Source organism: Podarcis gaigeae (genome assembly GCF_964106915.1).
Source record: "Podarcis gaigeae genome assembly, chromosome: 3".
Classification (NCBI taxonomy): domain Eukaryota; kingdom Metazoa; phylum Chordata; class Lepidosauria; order Squamata; family Lacertidae; genus Podarcis; species Podarcis gaigeae.
Genome location: NC_139680.1, coordinates 42,867,808 through 42,889,119, shown reverse-complemented (window position 1 = coordinate 42,889,119; position 21,312 = coordinate 42,867,808). Strand labels below are relative to the sequence as shown.

General features: G+C 43.0%; 2 protein-coding genes, 1 long non-coding RNA gene and 1 pseudogene across 6 annotated transcripts in view; 2 read left to right on the top strand and 2 right to left on the bottom strand.

Annotated features, from left to right (window-relative positions):
* The window catches only part of LOC310840838, a 387,462-nt gene that overhangs the window by 138,451 nt on the left and 227,699 nt on the right, over positions 1-21,312 (bottom strand). The gene's annotated exons all lie outside the window — the stretch shown is intronic.
* On the bottom strand, positions 1,343-5,044 carry PNRC1 (proline rich nuclear receptor coactivator 1). The gene is made up of 2 exons (XM_083734016.1): positions 3,674-5,044; positions 1,343-2,382 (listed from the first exon to the last, which is right to left on the bottom strand). Exons 1-2 carry the CDS (start codon positions 4,097-4,099, stop codon positions 1,948-1,950), a joined length of 861 nt encoding a protein of 286 aa, XP_083590142.1. The 5' UTR covers positions 4,100-5,044; the 3' UTR covers positions 1,343-1,947.
* On the top strand, positions 4,838-6,041 carry LOC310842297 (BLOC-1-related complex subunit 6 pseudogene; annotated as a pseudogene). Its single transcript has one exon. The product of its transcript is annotated as a BLOC-1-related complex subunit 6 pseudogene (transcript).
* The window catches only part of RNGTT (RNA guanylyltransferase and 5'-phosphatase), a 117,062-nt gene continuing 111,633 nt past the window's right edge, over positions 15,884-21,312 (top strand). The window contains exons 1-4 of one of the 3 annotated variants that reach the window (XM_083730394.1): positions 15,884-15,958; positions 19,356-19,465; positions 20,398-20,501; positions 20,581-20,669. In XM_083730394.1, coding sequence (XP_083586520.1) covers positions 19,379-19,465; positions 20,398-20,501; positions 20,581-20,669 — 280 coding nt within the window. In that variant the 5' untranslated portion in view covers positions 15,884-15,958; positions 19,356-19,378. Of the gene's footprint in view, positions 15,959-18,491; positions 18,767-19,355; positions 19,466-20,397; positions 20,502-20,580; positions 20,670-21,312 lie in introns of those variants that run through there. The other 2 variants (XM_083730395.1, XM_083730393.1) reach the window with 2 other exon arrangements.

Below are 21,312 nucleotides of genomic sequence, written 5' to 3'. Positions count from 1 at the left end.
CTATCTTGGTCTCCAATACAAATGTACAGGGCTGTATCATATGGTGTTATGATCTCAGCTTGATCTCAGCTGATAAAGGCTTCCATCAGCAGAACGAGGAAAGCAAATTTTGGTGTATTCCCCTTCTGCAACCATCTTATATCCCAGAGGGCTGGGAGACTTCCAGAGATTTAAGGTAGAAAGTAGGCTTTGGCAGGGAGTGGGAATCGCTGAAAATTGCTTCTCTTCCCATTCTGCTGATGGAAGCCTTATCATTGCCTGAGTAACACAGTTGGGTGCAACCTGTAATATTTATGAGAAAGTAAATATAATTGATGGGCACTGTCCAGTGTTACTCATACTCAGATTAGTCCCATTGAAATAAACGTACTTGCCAATTGATTTAAGTAGGTCCACACTGAGCATGGCTAAATTGGATATCACCCAACTGTAATAAAAAACCCCGACTGCTGTATCCACAGGTGAGAACACAGTTCTCACCTGAAGACCTGGAAGAGTGATTTTACAGATGAACCAAGGTACAAACTAAATAAATACAAAGTGGCGCTGTTTCTAGTGTTAATCTATTATAGCTATGCTCTTACTGTGAAGGGAAACTTTGCACTGTGATACATTATTGCTGAAGGTCAGAATGCTACAGGGTAAAGTGAAGTATGCTTTGCTATGATTGAAATATGCCACAAAAGCTTTATTTGGGGCATTTAATAAATTAAATGAATCAACTTTTGAAAATATTCTAATTGTCTTTTGACAAGGACCAAAGATGGCTTAATTTCAAATGTTTCCTTTTGGTGATAGTATTTCATCTGGAATAGGGCTTATGTCATACCTCCCAAAATGGGCTAATCCTGAGTCACAATAAGTAATGCCCCATTCTTTGCACATATTTAACAAAAGCCACTGTTCTACCTCCATTCTTGGGTACTGCAGTCCACTTCCTACTGAAATCAGTGGGCAGATTTGTTTGCTTCAGGGTTGCGAGTAGCATTTTGTGTTTTGCTTCTTTATAGTTTTTTAATGTACTTGTATACACCTAGCAATATGGAATCTCAGCAATGAATACTTCATAGTAGTCTGCAGAAGACTTCTTAAAATGGTTATGAAATTTTAGAGTTGCCTGCTTATGTTTCCTATATTTTCCAAGGCAAATGCAAGTATCACTGGGAAGGATTGTGGAGAACTTTGTGTTGGTGCTTAAGTAATTGCAAGACCAGGGTGTAAGGAAGATCTTAAGCTAGAATAAAAAAAAAGTATGTCCTACCACTGACAAAGCACAGCAACATTTAGTACGTGCTGCAGCATTACTGTTTAGACAGAGCAACTCAAAAGAATGACAACCAAGTAAGGGGAGGCCAAATTGTTTTATTTAAGTTCTTTTTTTAAAATAGCCAATTATTTCTGGCAGCTTGCTCTGCTATTCTCCATCAAGAGAATCAACAGAGCTAAGTTTCTGGGCTAATTAATCTAATCAAAAATTTATATTTCCAATGAGAAATTGAACTCCATATACTGTTTCAAGCTCATGATTTTATGAGCACTTCTTATCCAATGAAGCATTGTGCCAAATTGTAAAACTTTTCAGTAGTGCATTAGCAATGTTTTCACATTTCCATCTGAACATTGAGATGAGTTCTTCTTCTTTCAGAATCTCAGCACCTTGTGCAAACCTTGTCAGGTCTTTCCATGTGTCAAGCACACATTAGAAGGTGTCCGTTATTATATACAAAAACCACTTACCACGTGGGCAGTGTAAAATTCATCCTTTCATAACAAAACTAAAATGTACTTCAAAATATGAATATACACATTACATGATATACACTATTTACACAACCATAAAAAATAGAGTAAAAGTTTGTGAATTTAAGATCTGACAGTCTTTCGCACTTCATGTTGCAACAAGGCAGGTTTCAAATTCCTGGTATGCTCTCTGTAAATACCCATAAGCTACGCTTGAACTTTTAAGAGTGTTTTTAGATGGACTGCCATCATCTTCCTGTTTTGGTCAGAATATTCAACAGGGCTTCCTACCCAATGACTGGGAGGCTTTGGAAGGACACTGGGTGAAGGAGGGTCACTAAACTTTGCCCCAGCATAGTTTTCTTTTTGGTTAGCTTCAGTCAGAAAAACAGGTTTCTTTGATTTCACATTTTCTGCATGTTTCAGAGGCTTTTTCTCCTGCTTTTTAATGAGTTCAGGTGACACGGATTGTTGCCAAAAGTTATTTTCACTTTTTTTTGAAGGTGGAATCTTGTTTAGTGGTATATTACATTTGTTCCTTGGTCTGTTAATCTTTGATTGGTCACAAAGGTGTATACTGTGAATAGGTTGGCTGTAAGGAATGGTAACCTTCTCGGACTTTCCCATCCTGTTTCTGAACAACTGCAAAGATAAAAGATAATTTCATAAATACATTTAACTACATTCACAGTTATTGCTTCAAAGTTAGTTGTCTTTCACATTCACTCTTTATTTTGTTAAATGATTCTGTGATGTCGAAGTACCAGATGTAGAAACATGCAGATGCAACGAACACGCAATTCTTCCAGGTGCCCCGTTTACTTAGCATTCATTCTGATCTGTCTGCTGAGAAATTACGATGAGCACTGTTCTGAAATCATATTGACTTGCTTGTGCAGTGGTTGTACATCTTCCCATTAATTATGTACACTTTTCAGTGCATTTCCCTACTGCTATATTGCAAACACAAAAATCAGCTTGTGGATGTGTTGCACCAATGTGACAGATCCAACCGGTTTAATTGTGCAAACCTAAATTTCTGGTATGTGCTCGAATCCCTTCCACAAACTATGGATAATCTGGAGGCAATCTAACTAGGGAGTGATTCCAAATGAAGGCACCAGGAGTTAAGTATGCACAGGATTGTACTATTTTCTATGGGGTTGTATAATTAAAATTTCAGTAAACAACAGACAAAATACAGTAAACAACAATCAGCAGCATTTTTTTAAAAAAAGTTTTGAGCTCCGTTAATATGGAGCAATGCTGCTTAAATTCAAACGGATTTGGGGGAGTTTGCTCCCGAAAAAGTAAATCTTTGATCCCATAACTATACTTCAAAGTTCTCCCACAAAATGAAAAACTATCCCGATTAGGTAAATTCTATAAATCTAAAGAAAACGGGAAGTTTTTTTTAAAAAACTCTCAATCTTGGTTATGCAGGAAGAACTACCAGTCAACTTGACGTCAATACTGGCTCCTCGCCCAGTACGGCTACGCACACAGCGTAGCCCTTCCAGACGAACGCGGCTCCTGCTCCTCCCCCAACCCCGTTCACAGAGAATGCAAACCCCGCCCCAGCCCCTTTCCCTTCGTCCATTGGGCACGGCGGCGGCGTCACGTCTCTCTCCCCCTCCCCCGTCTATAGCCACGGACAACGGGCTAAATCGGGCTGTTGCTGGGGCGCAGCCGCCAATCCGATTGGTGGATTCCTTCAACCTATCAGCCCCGGAGGAATCTCACTTCGCCCTCTCCACTAAAGACAACAGACGTAACGGAAACTTCCTCACTCCCCCCCCCCCGCAACCGTCAAACGCAAACTGCGCAGGCGCGTCCCTCTCGAGATGAGAGAAGCGGCTGGCTTCTTTTTTTCGCCTACCAGCAGTAGCCCCCATCGCCCCGCCCCCCACCAGCCGCGCTAAATATTATTTACCTCTTTCCTGAGGGGTTTACTTATACTGACGGGGGCTGTTCTCGGCGAAGGTGCCGGCGGTTCTGCGCTCGGAACCGTTTCTAGCCCTGGCTCTGAGGAGGGGACAGGGACCTCGTAGGGCTTACACGTCCCCTGCGCGGTGTTCCTTCGCGTCAAGCCGGCACGATGTTGCTGGTAGTGCTGGTAGCGGCTCTGCAGGAGGCCGGAGGGAGCGGACCGTATCTTGGCTCTTCGCCGCCGCACTCTCTTCAGCGCCGGCCGCGCGCTGCCTCCTGGTCCCACCGGGCAGCAGTTGGGCTGGTGGCTTTCCCCGCTGCAGTCTGCCCGCATGAGGCGCTGGAACAGGGATGCAGGGAACCGCCGGGGGTCCTCGGTGCCGGCCGAGATCCGGGCTAGAAACGGTGGAGGCGCCGTAGTAGTCACCATGGTCGAAAGGAGTAGGATTTCGCGCAGCAGCGCGGAGGTGGTTAAAAAAAAAAAGTTGAGTTGGTGGGCAAGGGGAAAAAAGAGCTGGGGCGCAAGGGGTGCGAGTGCGGAGCGTCCGCTCGGGATTTTAAGTAGCTGCGCTGGTTAGGCGATCAGCTCCGCTGCTAGGAGAACATGGCGGGGGAGTGAAGAGAAGTCGCCACAACGCCCCACTGTTGTTACTCGAGAAGGCCACACCCCCTTCCCGCCGCCTGCCTATCAGAAAGGAAAGCGTATATGGGAGCCCGCCTTTCCGCCGCCGTCGCCCAATCAGCCCCGAGCATGTCCTGTGAGGGCCTCCCTACTTTCCCCAATGAAGACGGACACAAATACTGTGCAGGAGGTCACGCCCCCTTTCTAGAACGAGCCGTTGCTTCCTCGGCTTCTCGCTTAGCGATGAGCGAAATGAGGAGAGGGTGCTTCACCTCCCCACTGCCAGCCCTCTTAGGAGCGTAGACCACCTACCCTTCATTGGAGAGTAAGCCCCATTGAAGTCAGTGGGATTCACTTCTGAGTAAACAAGCGCAGGGTTGCGCTGTGAGGCGGAAGCCGCCAATCAAGCGCGACAAAGCGCGTGAGCCACGCCTCCCCCGCCTGCGCCCCGGCTAATCCGAAGCGCGTATGGAGGCCAAGGCCCGCCTCCTTTCTGAGAGAGGGGGCTGTTGATACCTCCGGCAGTTCCGAGTAGCGCGCCGGGCAATGGCTGAGGCGGCGGCAGCGGCGGGAGTTTCCCCGCGGGGCGGCGGCGCGGGTAGCCTGTCGGAAGAGCCGCCGAGCGGCCTGGAGCGGGAGGGCCCCGTGCGCTGGGACGGGCGCCTCACGCACTTCGTGGCCCGCGACTTCGAACAGCAGATGCGGCGCAGCGCCCCGCCGGGCTCCGGCTGCCTCATCCCCGCCGTGGACCCCGCGGCGCTGCAGGACCTGGCGGCTCTGGCCGTGCAGGCGGCGGCGCAGGTGGACGAGCTGCTGCGCAGCGTGCACGGCGCCCTGCAGGCCCTGACGGCGCTCAGCGTGGGCTGCATCCAGACATACCGCGACGGCGTGGAGAGCCTGGGCGAGGCGGTGGACACCAGCATCCGCTCCATGTACACCCTGATGGCGCGCTGCGAGGAGCTGGACAAGGCCATGCAGCCGGTGCCCGCCTTGGCCCGGCGCATCCGGGACATGAAGGGGGCGCTGGAGAAACTCGAGGGGCTCTGCAAATAGGCCTCGCCGGGCTCGCCTGGGGCCCGGCGCTGAAACGAAGTAAGCTGGTTTCCGGACAGCAGCTCTCTCCTCGGCGCTGGTGGCTTCCCCGTCAAAACCCGTTCTGGCCTTTGTTGATCTCAGGACAATTGCATAGTTTTCTCTTAACCAAGCTTTTGTTCGAAACTGTACAAAATCAGTTGTGCCACGTAATAAATACTTTCTTCTCCTCTTGCTACAAACTGACACAAATCGCCTTTCCAATACATGCTTATGTGGCTTTGTTGAACAGAGTTTCTTAGTGTCCCTTATAAAAAAGCCATAGAATGGACTCTTACCGATTGATCCTCTATATAATTACTCAGAAGTAATTCCTTCCAAAGTAAGGGATTCCTAAGCTTTCTGCCTGAGACTGCAATCCTGAAGATGCTTACTGGGTAGAAAGTCCCATTTTGAATTTTCCAAATAAAACATGCAAAACTCTTCGTCTGCTGTATATGAAATTTTATGGCTGCAATTGCTTATGCAGATACAGTTAAATTAAATGGAATGTAGTAGTTCTGGAAGGACAAGGTGGCTAATACATTCACTGGCTGAGAGACATTGTTGTGCTGCATAAGACACAGACCTTTATTACAACAAATATTCACTATCTTGCACTTAACTTGAGCATAATTCACAAACTTGTGCTTCTGTTTAATAAAATACTCAAAGTAGATTATTAGCAGTATTGGTTTTTATAACGAGCTAGAGATTAACATTCAGCTTCTAACTTGAGGTGGCAATTCCCAGCCACTTACTCTGGCAGACATTAAGCCCACAACTTGTGTACCTTTAACTTGTGTACATTCAGGTTTAAGCATGTGGCAAAACTTAAAAAAAATTAAAAGGGGCGGGGCTCTGGGAAAATGACATTGTCAGTCTCACCCACTATTGACTCTGTGATTTTGGTGTTGGGGACGATCCCTGGAATGTAACCCCTGTGTAAGTTGTAGGCCTGCTGTAATTTGATCTGTATAAGAGTTTTTTTGGCTCAAGTTTTAATTCTGAGCCAACCAAGCTATGTTTCTTAGATCTAAAGCTACTGAGGGAAATACGGTAATGTGAAACCAAGAGCTAGTGTGCTGCAGTGAACTTGGAATTCCCAGGCTCCAACCTGGCCTCACCCATAAAAAATGATTTGGCAAGGCCACATTCCCAGGGCAAGGAATGAGGGCACATGATGCAGGAAATGTGCTGAAGATAAGCAAGTCTGGATCTGCTCAGAGCTTAGATTATATATACAGTACTACTTAGAGTTCCATGGAAGAAGAGTAGGATGTAAACGTCATAAAATGTCCCTGACCATACTTGTAATTACCCTGACGCAGTGTCATTATAAGGCATTATATTCACAAGTAATGGCACTGGTTAATGCACCCTGGCAGTGGTTTCCCCCGATTAGCATCTGCCCTCTAGTAGGGGTATTTCCCAAGCCTTCTATCTGATAGGCTTTTCAATGGGAATGTCAATGGTAGAAACTGGGACCTTACATACAAGGCGTATGCTCTTACAGAGCTTTGGCCTCTCGCCACATCAAGCACATTTGAAGCCATACACTCAGAATTTCCTATTCTGGATCATATTTTTAAAACAATAATGCTCTAGTAACTGAAACCTGTAAAATCTGACTTCTGTAGCACAACCTTACCAACTGTATTGCCAACTATAGAAAGTGATATGGTTTTTATGGACATATACCTATTCACTTTTATGACACGAGCTATAATGTAAACGCATTAAAGCGAGAAACAATGACTTACTATTGCCTGCAAAACAATACCAATGGAGCAAATAACAATTCTGTGTTGCTCATCACTGACACTTGTTAAAGCTCCCTGGTGCTACTCACAAATAGGTAAGATTTGGGCTGCACTGTTGGTATTAATCCCACTCTGTTGGGTTTGGGTTTTTAAAAGGCTTGAAATAATACATGTTACAATGGAATGTAACTACAAGAATAAATACTATTTGGTTTTAATCACCACTGGAGTTGCTGAAATTAAAATAACTTGAATGCAACATAGACTGAGGCAGTAGTTCTGCCTATAATACTAAAAAGATCTATTTAATATTAGAATGATTTTGTATAACTTTGCAATTCTGAAGAGTTAAATATCAAAGTCCTTGTCAGTTGGTATAATAAGATGCACAGTAACATTTTCTTTCAGCACCAGTACTGGGGGGGGGAAATGTTTGAAATTCCAGGTTGAAGTTATGCAGAGGAAAATGTTTCATATTTGAAAGTGCTAGCATTAGATTTCTAATGCATATAAGCAAAAATGACATGAATCTTTTTTCCAGCCCTGAGAGGAGTACTGTAGTAACAATGATAATAATATAATACAATACAACACTTTGGACTGCAATCCTAGAAGCTGGAAATATGCAATCTTTATCCTCCATTGAGACCTATTCATTTCATTGTATATTCAGACCAGGTTCACAACACGAGGCAGTAGTTAATAATACTGATGTCCTCCTGTGATGAGGGATACATTTTTATACTATAGCATATTTATAGTTTTATTTATTTAATTTGTATACCACCCTTCATCCGAAGAACACAGGGTGGATAGTGTATTTTAGGGAAAGGCTTTTAATTTTAGGACAAGTTGCTTTTTCTCAGTTAATTCTCACAGCAAATAATTAAGTGGATTTTAAAACAAATTTAAAGTGTCATATGTATGAGAGAGTATTTACCCTTAAGGCCTTTTCCGGAGTGTTTAATTAAGTCAACAACTTGGTAGCAATTACTCTAATCCAGTAGATTAAAAAGTTTGCGTTTTCTTGGTTTATTTGCATCTCTTTGCTACCAGTCAGTGAGTTATGAACTCAAGGCACTCTTGTACTTAGATTTATGAATATTATTCTCACTGGTTTAAGGTATATTAAAGACTGGGTTGTATCCAGTGCCCCTGTGAGAATATTCTCTCATTTCCCTGCATACCTCCAAATCTGCTCAAGATCCCCAAACCAGAGTATATTTTGGAAGTAATCGGGGAGAGCGAAGGGCAAATTCCATTATTTGAGCAGAAGGATGTAATTGGGTACAATCTATTGCCTCTAGTACATACCTTTTTTAAAATTATCCTGATAAAATTGTGATAATGAAGTATGTAATACTGTAAAGGTGAGGAAACTCTCAGTGACTTTTGAGGCAACGATTTGTGTATCCATATCAGCTCTCGGCTTGTTTTCATTTCAGATATAGCATAAATATATATTCTTTTTTCCTGTACCTGCAGGGTTTTTGTTGTTGTTTTTGCTTTCTGATTTTGAAAAAAAATAACTTCCTTTTGAAACTTTCTCATTTGAAAGGAGAATGTCATATTGTATGACTCCAAGATCACTTTGTTTTGTTTAGTAATAATGGATTGCACCCTAATCCTCTTTCTTTCTTTTCTTGGAGCTCTCCAAGGTGCTCCAGAAGCCCCTTCAGTATGCCCCCCCCCCCAAAGGCATCAAAAGCATTTACATCCCAGTTGCATTTCTTGCCTCATTTCTCTTTGACATATTGCTTTCAGAATTATACTGCTTTGGGTTAGTAGACAGAACGCTGGACTTCAACTAGACTTTGGTTCAAATCCCCCCACCTCACTCTTACTACAAAATTTGCTGGGTGATGATTCTGCAGTCACTCTTTCACATGGTGATTATAAGGAAAAAATAAGGTAAGCCTGTGTGTACTTGGAGTTCCACAGAGGAAAAACCGAATTCAAGTGTTATTCCTTGTTTAATTCAAGTGTTATTCCTTGTTCCTTCATTGGCTTTTCATAGTGGTTTTGTTTTTGTTTTTTTGCTACTACAGTATAAAATATCTTAATCTCTCTGATTTTACATTACAGTATTTCCTTAAAACGGTTCCAGTAATTATCTCATTCACATTGTCTCCCTTGTCCTTCCCCTCCTTGTTGCTGTTTGCATGGAATACCTTTGACACTAGAATTGTCTGTTTCTCTGAACCTTTAATTTGGGGAACAGATTTTACAAGCTGAAGTCCTTGATATATACAGCTGTAATTTTGCCAAGTGCTAAATATGACCGCATCCTTTAACAGAATATATTTTTCCCTGTTACATGAAGTAATAAGAGACTCTGATGCAATTTAAATATTTGACAATCAGAAACATGTTGCAACCCTAAATGACATATGTTGAGCACTTTGAAAGTATACCAATAAGGGGGTTGTCTGCTATAAATTAAAGGCTGTTAGAAGAAAATTAAGCAGCTGCTGCCTAGGCTTGCTCTTGAGGATTATACGCAAGAACACTAAATGACTCAGCCTCAGGTGATATGGAGAAAGGGGTGATGTAATTGGTATGAAATACACATGACATCCTAGGGGAAACCCCGCCCCCCGCCCCGCAAAACTGCCTGGTTAAAGCTACTTCTATTATTCTGTGCTGATAATTTGGCTCTTGTTTTTTTCCAAGTAACAGCAAAGGAAGGAAGGATTAGGTTGCTAGTACAAAGTTGATTCTTCTAAGTATATATGAATGCAGAAAAACAGAGTTTGTATATCAGCAAAGATGGAGATTCGTTTTAGATGGCGTGGTGGGTTAAAAAAAAGAATTACCGGGTATTCAACCATAGCCTGTTTATTTTTCGCAGCATCCCCTGGTGCAACCTGAAACCGACAAGACTGCCTTGTTAATAGTGCCTCATTTAAATGTCTGCTGTCTCTTTCCCTCATTTCATCTTAAGGCTGCAGGCCTCATTCATGGCTGCAGCAACAGCCAATGTTTTTTTCCCTGCTCTGTTTTGTTTACTATCCACCCAGCCTGAAGGTGGATGGAGAATGGAAAGCCTGCATGCTATTTTGTAGCATTTTGTTTGGTTTAACAAGGCTGGTTTTGGAATTGTATTTATAAGTGTTTGTTTGAAATGAGAGATTAGCAAAATGAGAGATTCTGGAGTAGAAAAACACTTTTTGCTTTGGAAGCTTTCAAACATTATTGTCAACTTGCTTGTTATTACCACTGTTACAGGAATTCTAAGGTCTCATATATACTGTATAAATCATATGTTCATAGGAAGGAAATGGGAAAACCCTCCCCATTGTCTCTTTGTTCACACATTCTGTCTTAAGGGCGTATCTGCATATGAATAGTGTGAGCCTGTGACCTGGATTCAGGAACTAAATGTTTACCATCACAAAAGAATGGCCAGGATGCCCAGGTAAAAGCAATCAGTGACCATTATCAGGTCAGACAGGTTTTCTGCTGTAGACTGCCCCTTCAGTGATGTATGTATGAGGTTTTTTTTGGGGGGGGGGGTCTTGAGCTACAGGGGAGGCAATTTTCAAATTATTATTTTTTTAAAGAATAATTTTTTATTAACCGACCAATCACATAAAATCAAACCAAATTACATAAATTCCAAATTACACAGCCGAATTTTAAATTTTTGTTGGGGGTACCCATATTTCAAGTTCCGAAGGGGATCCAATCAACTTCTTGCTTCTTGCTGCTGTTTTAATAATTTTCAAATTTCTATATAAGAGCTTGCACACATTTCTTCTAGGTTCCTCTCCTTCCTCCCTGTGTGGGGTGAGCGGGGGACCCTGTTGCAATAGCTTAATAAAGATCATGCTTACTAGCTGCTTAGCTTCTCAATATTCTCTGGTTGGCCTCTGTTAATTTCTCCTACCGATAGAAAACCTACTTAAGGACTCTATACGGGCTCTTAGATACCTCATAAGGGAAAGGGAGCAGTATTTTTCTTATAACACCACATTGTGATACAGATATTCCCTCCCTAGAGGAAAGTATGGACATTATTTTATTATCTTCAGGATCTGCTTCTTGAAGCTCAAAGACAGAAATAAAACAATTTAGGATTTCTTAACCGTAGCTAATTTAGATTTTTATGGGAGGTTGCCTTAGTAAATTGCATTTCATTGGAAAAGTATTTCCGTGTAGGTATGTATCAGAACCTTAAACTGAGCAAGATGGGACAGAATATCCATTCAAGTATGCTCAAGGGCTGGGTTTTCCTCTTTGTGTTCAGACAGAAGTGAAACTGCAAAGCTTGTGGATTATTGCTGGCATTTACGTAGTACTGGGAAAAGTCCCGATTGCAACATTCATGCGTCATTCGAAGAGAGAAGCTCTATTGGCCTCACAGAATATATGCGATAGAGCAGCAGAAAATGGATTATCCGGAAACCAGCTTTGCTGGGGGGGACATCCTGCTGTTTTTAGTTTTTTTTTTCATTAGAAAATATGCAGCAGGAAGGGGGGGGGAGGGAAAAGAAAATCTTTGACCTAGTTTCAGTTTTGAATGGAAGCAACATCATGCAAACACTCCAGGAGCCTTAATTTGCTTCTGTTTTGGAAATTCCTGATTTGGGAATGAGTGAGACAGTGGCACATAGTTAGGACATTTAACTATTCAGTGTACATTTATGAGATAGCTTATTTTGAGTCCTAAGATTAGACAAAATTAAGCAGTATGGAAAGGCATGTTGTAAGCTTGCTCCCTTCTCATGGGCAATTTTCCTCACATACTCCCCCAGCCAGAAACTATTTACTTCCTTATTCTTTTATGCAATATTGTAGCAGAGTTTTTCTTTCGTTTTCTTGTAATGTTTGTATGTTATGCTATCAAAAGCAGTGTAATCCCATTAGTACTTCTACATGGCTTGTGACAAATAGGAAAAAAAGCAAGGGAAATAAACAATACCATAAGCCAACAATTTACACAGGGATTACATCCTGGGCTTCGCACCTAAAGCCAAAATTGTGTATAACCAAAACACATCAGATGCAATGGCGGGTGGAATTGCCAAAGTCTTTTTTTCCTCGACTCCCATCCCCTTTTATATATTTTTTAACCAAGTGCGTAAAGCTGAATGTGTGCAAGTTAAACGTGCGTAAAGTTGCAGGCTTAATGTACATTGAAAGAAAATTTCATCTTAATTACAGAATGCTGAAGCAGACATCTTGAATGTTTTTCTCACCTTGAGACAATTGGGACCACAATTCAGTTCCAATAGTCTGTACAGTCCTCAAACTAGTAAGGTGATACATGATAGACTGGGGAAGCTCCATTTGTCCACTTAAATTGTTCATCAGCACACTTGCCTCTCACTTTCTTGAGCTGGGCCCAGGGATTTAGAGAGGAGTTGGGGATTTTCACTTGATCCTTTCTTGCCAGAGTGTATACTCCTCCACAAATTTCTCCTTTTAGTGTGGCGCCTGTAGTCTTGTTCTCACAGCTGCCTAATTTTCCTAACCTTGCCTCGAAGCGTTTATTCCTGTCTTCTGTTTGCACAGTGGAGAAGCTGCTGAAGACATCTGCCCCTTTATTTTGTATGTCTCAAAAGCACTTGGTATAAATGGCATCCACTCAAGATTTCTTAAAGAACTGAAATGTGAAATTGCTGATCTTCTGACAAAAATATGTAACTTATCCCTAAGATCTGCTTTTGTGCCTGAGGACTGGAAAGCGGATAATGTAACATCTGTAAGGAAAGGGATCTGGAGCAGGATGTGGGAAATTACAGGCAGGTTAGCTTCTGTTTTGAGAAAACAGATGGAAAGAGTTATTAAAGATAACATGATGAAGCATGGTTCTTTAAGAACAAAGCCAGAAGAACCAGCATGGTTTCTGTAACAGTAAGTCTGATAACCTTTTAGAGATATTTAAGAGTATCAATAAGTACATAAATAGGGTGGTGCAGTAATCACAGTGTACTTGGACTTCCAAAAAACTTTTCATACAGTCATATTACCAAACACTTCTGAGTAAGTTTAGTGGTCATGGATAAGGGGACAGGTCATCTTACGGATCAGTTACTGATTAAAGAACAGGAAACAGAGAGTAAGGCTAAATTGACAGTTCTCACAATGGAGAGATGAAAGAAGTAATTTCCCCCAAATATCTGTACTGGGACTTGTAGTTTTTAACATGTTCTTAAATGATGTAGAGTTAGGATGAGAAGTGAGGTGGCCAATTTGCTAATGACACTGAATTGTTCAGAGTGATTAAAACAAGGTCACAACATTTGGGTGCTTTTTAGTCTAGAAAAATTGCGAGGGACAGGGGCATTGACAAATATAGAAGATTGTGTATGGTGAGGAGAAAGCGGATTGGTCCTTTCTCATAGTATTAGAACCTGGGGCCATCTAATAAAACTGAACTTCGGGAGATGCAGAACAGATAAAACAAGCGCTTCTTCAAGCAGCAGATTATTAAAGCCGAATGTGCATAAGTTAAATTCTCATAAGTTGCAAGTTGCCTGTGCTTTCTAAGCAATTTCTGGAAAGTAAGAGTGGTGAGGATACCTTGTGTATATCCCCTGTTATTAGACAGCAACAGCATCTGTCTGTATGTCTGCATGTGTGTGATCTCCATTATCAGGACCAGCAGGACATAGCGGACTTTCCAGGGTAAGCATAAGGTTGTGAGGGTGGGATGATGGTTTCTCTAATTTTGTTGTCTGCCATGCTTCTCCACTAGTCTGAAAAGCTTGGTGACTCCTGGGTTAGATAAATTTATGGAGGACAAGGCTATCGGTAGCTACTAGTCATGGTGGTGGTGTAAGAACTATCTCCAATATTATAGGCATCTGAATATAAGTTTCTCTGGGAAATACAGTTCTGCTCATGTCCTGCTTGCGAGCTTCCCATAGGCCTCTAGTTGGCCAGTGTGAAAACAGAATTCTGGACAAGAGGGGCCTCTCAGATCCAGGAGAACTGTTCTCACGGTAAAGGGAAGTGGCAGGCATTGTCCTCAATTGTTTACAAGCACACTGAGTCCACTGCAGACCCATAATGAAGTCACAATTGGTTTAGTTCTAATTCAGTCTCTGTGGATCCCTTAAAAGTGAAGAAACCAAGCTGATTCCCTTATTATCTCTTATTGCAGGGCCGCTAATATTGGTGTTCCAACTCTTCTAATTGCCTCTCTTCTGTACAGTCTTACCTTGGGTTAAAAATGCTGCGAGCTGTGCATTTTCGGGTTGCGGACTGTGCCAAACCCAGAAGTACTCATACTCACACATGCACTCACACATGCACAGAAGCGCAAAATGACACCATGTGCATATGCAGACGCAGCACTTCAGGCTACAAACACTGCGGTTTGTGAATATGCCTCCTGCACGGATCATGTTCGCAACCAGAGGTATGACTATTTCCCCCAGTTCCACACTAATCAGGCTCTCCAGAGACAGGAGAACTACTACTTTGCATATAACCTTTACGCCTTCCTGTTTCTACTTTCTGCACAGCAAATCTGGGACTTTGAAGACTTTGTCTCATGGTTCCTTATTAGGCAATTTGCTACTTTTAGTCTCGCTTCTCTATCACCGCAATAACAATTAAGTAAATGGTCCAGGCAAGGCGTGGGTGGAATATTAAACCCATCCTTTTCTGTTTTTTTCTGCAGCTGCTATTGAATTATTTTAGATTTGCATACTGTCACATTTAAGCATTTATTTATGAATAATTATTATAACTGCAGCTAAGTTGTGTTCATTACTGGCACTGGGACGTGGGTGGCGCTGTGGTCTAAATTACTGAGCCTCTTGGGCTTGCTGATCAGAAGGCCGGCAGTTTGAATCCCCATGACGGGGTGCGCTCCTGTTGCTCTGTCCCAGCTCCTGCCAACCTAGCAGTTTGAAAGCATGCCTGTGCAAGTAGATAAATAGGTATCGCTGCGGTGGGAAGGTAAACAGTGTTTCCATGCGTCTGGCTTCCATCACGGTGTTCCATTGCACCAGAAGCAGCTTAGTCATGCTGGACACATGACCTGGAAGGCTGTCTGTGGACAAACACCGGCTTCCTCGGCCTGTGAGATGAGTGCCACAACCCCATAGTCGCGTTTGACTGGACTTAACCATCCAGGGGTCCTTTATCTTATTACTCTCTGGCGCAAGGAAGCTAAGATTGGTCTGCATCAAACCCCTAAATTAAGCAAAGTTATCAAAGTCATTGAAATTCTGTCTGTCTACAACCGTTTCCAGTAAAGATCCCAAGAACAGTATTGCTAATTCCTCAAAATTAGACTTTTGGACCAAACACTTGTAGGACGTGCATACATGTGTGCAGTGGTGCACTAGCAAATCTGGTAATAACACACTCCTTTGCTCTAAAACTAGATCTCTGCCTACCCTACCATTAGTCACAATGTATTGTCTCAGGGAATGGGATTGGGAGGCATAGTGCAATGAGCAATGAGCTCCTCCTGTCCTGCTAGAATGACTGTACCATGACAGCTGTCCGAGCCCTCAGGCTCACACTGCTGGGCTGTGAAACAAGTATTTCAAACAAAACAGAAATCAAGAAGTGCAAGATGCTTGACAGGCACTCCATAACTGTCAAGAATCCAGAGAGATTGGACAGCAACTGTGGCACCATACGAAGCAGCAGCCAACCATAGATTATAAAGGCCTCTCACAATTATAACCTGGCCAAGTCTTTGCCACAGGCTTGGCAAAGCTTTGGAAGGCCTGGGGTGGCTTCTTTGAGGAACCTGAGGTAAATAGCTGTTGCTAGCAGGGTGAAACATCAGCATCTGGCAGCAAAATAGCTTGGGCCAGTCCTGAATGTATTCCTAATGAATGGAGACATGTGGATTGAAATATAGGTAGGGGTGTGTGTGTGTGTGTGTGTGTGTGTGTATATCTGTGTGTCACATTGTGCTGCCCTCCCTCAGTATTCGTACGTGAGGCCTTCTTTATTCCCACATAGCAGTCACATTTACTTTGGGCTGGCAGCTAATGCAGCTGAGCACATTATGTTCAAAACAGAACCACTGGGATCATAGGCCTCAGCCATAATTTCTAGAATAGACATGAGCATGCTTTACACTTAGTTCCTTGGACAGCTGAACTGTGTTTAGGGAAGCAATGGTTGGGCCCGTTGCCAATACCAACTGTTTCAAGGTCAGGCAGCTATCTTCTAGTGTCAACAAGGTCTGGAAAGTAGGTCACATTTCTGAAAGCAATAGTTCCATTGTTTACCTTCTTGAAGGCTGAGTTTTAGAGTCAACATAAATAGTACAAACACAATGTTCGCTCTTTCAATAACCTCCTCTAGAGCATTTTATTTGTATGGCTTAATATTAATAGTTAAAGTCCTTTAAAAATTATTATTAAACCCCCACAGAATGCTAATAATTATTTTAACTTTTCCTGTTGCCTTATAAGTTTGATGTTCAGGGAATTTTCTCTTAAGGCTTCAGTTCAAATCATGTTTCTTCTTACATTATGGAGATACAGTTGTCTCCCTCATTACTGTACTGATTTTTTGTTGCTATCTAAAGACATTTCTTTACAAAGGCATTTGGTGTTGGAGGCTGAAACCTGATACAGCATTTTGAAATCTGCTCATGAATCATTTGACAATTGTTTCTTTCCTTCCTGATTTTAATATATTACGTGTTTATGGATTGTGCTTTGTTCATACACCAATGAGATGAAGCTTTGCAATTAATGTTGTGTGAGTATGTGAAATCTTTGCGCCACCTACTGACTGAAGGTGCATTTAAATCAAACATTAAGGATCAGGGTACTGTATTTTTGTTTTGTTTTGTGTGCACGTAGACTTGACTCCAAAACAATGTGAACCCTGATCCAGCTAATGAACTATATTGGCAGTAGTTAAAATTAAAGACACACTTATTGTTTTAAATTCCTATCCTGCCCTTCCTCCCAAAGGAGTCCAGGGTAGCAAACATAAAAAGTTAAAACTAAACAGTTATGAAGACACCCGCTTTGGCCCCTCGCCCCTGAGATTATGCCTAATTTTTAGTGGTTCCATGATTTTATAAAGCTTCCTTATGATTGGAGTATAATTTGCAGTTGAAGTATCAGTGTGGAATAAGGACGTTGTGTCTGAATTTCCGTGGGGTTGTATTTTTTTTTATGTATTCATAATGGATAATTGGTAGTTTTTTCAAAGTGGTATCAGTTTTAGCCCATGTGCCTTACAATGCCTGTTCTCTCCCACAATATAACATTGAGTTTGGGTGGCTGCCATTCAGCTGGTGGAAGCCACCCCCCCGCCGCCTTAGGACTAACCCACATAGGAGTGGCATCACAGTGTCACCATCCTGACCATAGTGTGGTCACTGTTTACCTGAATGGTGCATAAGGCTGCATAAGCACATGGGTGAGAGTGCTGGAGGGGCTCTACAGGTGCATCCCTGACCTCACCACCACCTTGTCTCGCCACTGCACCGCCCAGGCAAGTGGCAGTAAATGCCAGTGCTTGGAAGATGGCTTTGAGGCACTGCCCCAGCACCTGCTTCTGAGCAGATCCTACCGACAGCACTTTGCTAAGCACATAAATGCAATTTGTCTCAAATTGTCTGAAAACGAGGATGTGTCTTAGAAAAAGGGGACACATGGTAACCCTGTTTTTATTTTTATTTTAGCCTGGCCGTTTCTTGGTCTTCAGAAGGGGTTTCCCCAATGCTTTTGATGGCTCAAAAGTAATTTGAGTCTCTTGCAAAAGCCTAGACTGTTTCTCTGCCCTCCAGGCTTGCTAAAACAGTAAAAGTGAAAGCTGCACACAGGAGACAACGGAAAAGTCTACGATTTGCTTTCAAACTCAGGTCTTCTTTGTGGGCTTTATTTATTATTTTTTAAAACGCAACTTACATCTTAAACGTGTCCTGTTAACACAATTGCATTGCCACAAGAAGCAGTCTAATATTGGATAGGGCGCCCATTTTTGGTGCGAGGAGCGAGACGATGTTAAGACGCATGGCCTTCCAGCAAAGCTGGACGGGAGCCAGTAGTTGCGTGCAAATTTAACTTAGTCTATTAAAATAACATATGGCGCAACGGGACCTCCCTTTTTCCGCCGCCTCCCCAATCCTCTCTGCGGGGTTTGGGTGACCTACGTTAAATTCCACTCTCTATGTATTTTACAGTACAGTACAGTATAAACTTTATTAAATTAAAACCCCTTGCTTGCAGAAAGCATATTTTACTTGAAAACCCACCGCATTACAGTAATAGAGTTAATAATGACTCCCCGCTCCTTCAAGCCTGAGGTATTCCTCTGCATGTTTCGTACTTCTATGGGAAGAAGAGCGGCGTCTCCGCTTTGACAACCGCGCTGCCACAGAGAGGACGGGACACCCCCTCCTTTCTTCCTAGAGTGGCCAGAGCAAGCCGCAAGCTCGATGGATCCCGGAAGCGGAACCGGCCGCTCTCGGCCGCGGTGCATTGTGGTCTGGCGGCTTCCGTGCGAAGTGGCTGGGACTGCTGCTGCCGCCGCCGCCGCCGCTGCTGCTACTGGCGCGGGAGGGGGAGCTGTCAGGGAGTCCTGCCTCCCGGAGAAGCGAGGCGGCTGCGTGAATCTTCCGGCCTCGGGGCCGCCATGTCTTTCAACAAGATCCCGCCGCGGTGGCTGAGCTGCCCGAGGCGCGGGCAGCCCGTGGCAGGTGAGCGGAGATCGGGGTGGCCGGTGAGGTGACGGCAGGGCGGGACAGGCGTCGCTTTCGCGCGCAGCAGCCGTGCCTCTCCTGGCCTCTGGACACTTGCGCCTGTCCTCCCGGCGCGCCGGTGCGATCGGTGGGTTGCAGGCGGGTAGAGGAGGACTTGTGCCCCGCTTGGTCCCTTGTTATCCTTGCCATGAGAGACTCGGCCTTCGCGGAGACAGGTCCTCGGGTTTATTCACGCTCCTCCAGTCCAAAGAGATAATTGTCACAGTCTCTCCTGGACAGGCGCAGGTGCGCAGGTTACATGGGCTCCCCGTCCAGACACAGATTAGGTTCACGCTTCCCTGTTTACGTAGGACTTGGGAGTCCCACAGGTGTATGAAAGCATTTACTCATCGTTCTGGATATGGCGGTGCTGCCAGGGTTTCAATTTGGTTTGTTTTGGTTTTAAACCGAAACGAAATCTTGCGAACTCCGCTACAGTTCTCATGAAAGCATTTTAACAAAGATTCAGGCCTACGGTCGCACATGTTTATATGACTCCATAGGTGTGCTGTAAGACGTAAGATTTTTTTATTTTGTTGCCACACAGGGAAGTTTTTGCCCCTGAAGACAATGTTGGGACCAAAATATGATGATCAAGTTGCTGAAGAGTATCGTTTCCACCCCAGTATGTTATCAAACTACTTGAAAAGTCTTAAGGTAAAGAATAAAACCAAAGAAGTGTTTCCTTCACTGCATAAACATTTGATTCCCCCTTCCCTTTGTACATAATGGCTGTTTGGGGACAGTGGTAGTGGGAAATCACAATTGCGGAGGGAAGATGTACAGATAGAAATAAGCCACTTTCTCTACAGAATCACTATCCTTTTGCACTGGTGAAACATTATACATTAACTGTATAAACTCTGTAAGCATATGTGCAACAGCACATCAGAGGAAAAGTGCCCAGCGTGCTTCCATAGCATATTGGTATCTGAAGAAGTGTGCATGCACACGAAAGCTCATACCAAGAACTGACTTAGTTGGTCTTTAAGGTGCTACTGGAAGGAATTTTTTTTTGTTTTGTTTATTCGTGTCCGACTCTTCATGACCCCGTGGACCAGAGCACGCCAGGCATATACGTAGCCTCAAATTCACATTTAGATTTGGCTATGCAATTGTTTCTTGGTACTCTCCTTTTTATTATTATTGTTGCCTGGTAGCCTGGGGCTATAAATCCACTTTACTACTGTCTACACTCAAAGTGGATGTCTACATTTTTTAACCAAAAGAATTGCTAGTTTGAGAGGAGTGAGGCAAGGTATGTTAGATGTGCAGAGGATATGCATGCTGAAGATAACAAACAGAAGGTAAATAAACTAACTTTTGAGGCAAAAGTAAAAAAAAAAAAACAATATGCGCACAAACTTAGGAGACTGTTTTTGGGATGAGCTTCTCTATCACACAATATGCTGTGGTGGTGGAGACTGCTAAAAGCACTTTTATCAACAGCAGCATTAAGGAGTTGGAGAAGGGTTGAGACAGTGTGGAGTGGTTGATAAGTTCTTTTTTGGCGGTGGGGGCGGGGAGAGGGGGCAGTTAGTCCTGGGAAGAACTGTGTGTGCCTTAAACACTAGTTTTATTATTTCCAGGTTAAGATGGGTCTGCTGATAGATTTGACAAACACCACTAGGTTCTATGACAGGAGCGATATAGAGAAGGATGGGATCACATATATAAAACTTCAGTGTAAAGGGTAAGTTGATTGAATTCACGAGTATTTGCTTTTACACAAGAGGAGTGTTTCTATAACTTTGACTGTTTTGTTTTGCCAGGCATGGTGAATGCCCCACAGCTGATAACACAGAAACATTCATTCGTATATGTGAACATTTTAGTAATAAGAACCCAACAGAACTTATAGGTACGTGCTTAATATTTCTGTTTTTGCCATTCTTCTGCCTTGTTTATCTCTCTTTTCACACAACACCCTTCCAATCCTTTCCCCACCATATACCAGTTCTATTTGGGAGTGAGCATTTCCCGTGGTAGTAGCGTGGTCAGTAGTACTTGTGGGGTGGGCGAGTTATTTAGTACACCTATGTTATGTTCCAGGTAAAAGACCCACCTTCCTTTAAAGGCAGTAAATTAATTTGGCCAGCATCACACAACTGGGACAGAATAAAATAGGTGTTAGTCAACTATGTTTTACTCAGAGTAAACCTATTGAAATTAATGGGCCTAACAATCATGCTCATTAATTTCAGTGGGTCTGCTCTGAGTAAAACTTGCGTGAATCCCACACTTTGAGAAAAATATAGTTGTTATTACTGGTAATGTATGTACAGGCCTGAATGTCTAGTTGGGTATATCTAGTTTTGAAGTTTACCTAATTAATTTCTACAGTGTAGTTTTAGCCCTCTTGGCTACATTACTTGGTAGTCTCTATAAAGCATAGGCATTGTATAAAGCAGTGGTCCCAAACTTGTGGTTGTCTGCAGAACCCACCCAGGGGGTTCATGGCACCATTCACATAATAAAAAACGACCATAGTGATATCAACATTT

Coding starts and splice junctions, on each gene's coding strand:
- PNRC1 (XM_083734016.1), bottom strand. CDS start 4,099: ATGGTGACTACTACGGCGCCTCCACCGTTTCTAGCCCGGATCTCGGCC. Junction 2,383..3,673: donor GTAAACCCCTCAGGAAAGAG/GTAAATAATATT, acceptor TTATCTTTGCAG/TTGTTCAGAAACAGGATGGG.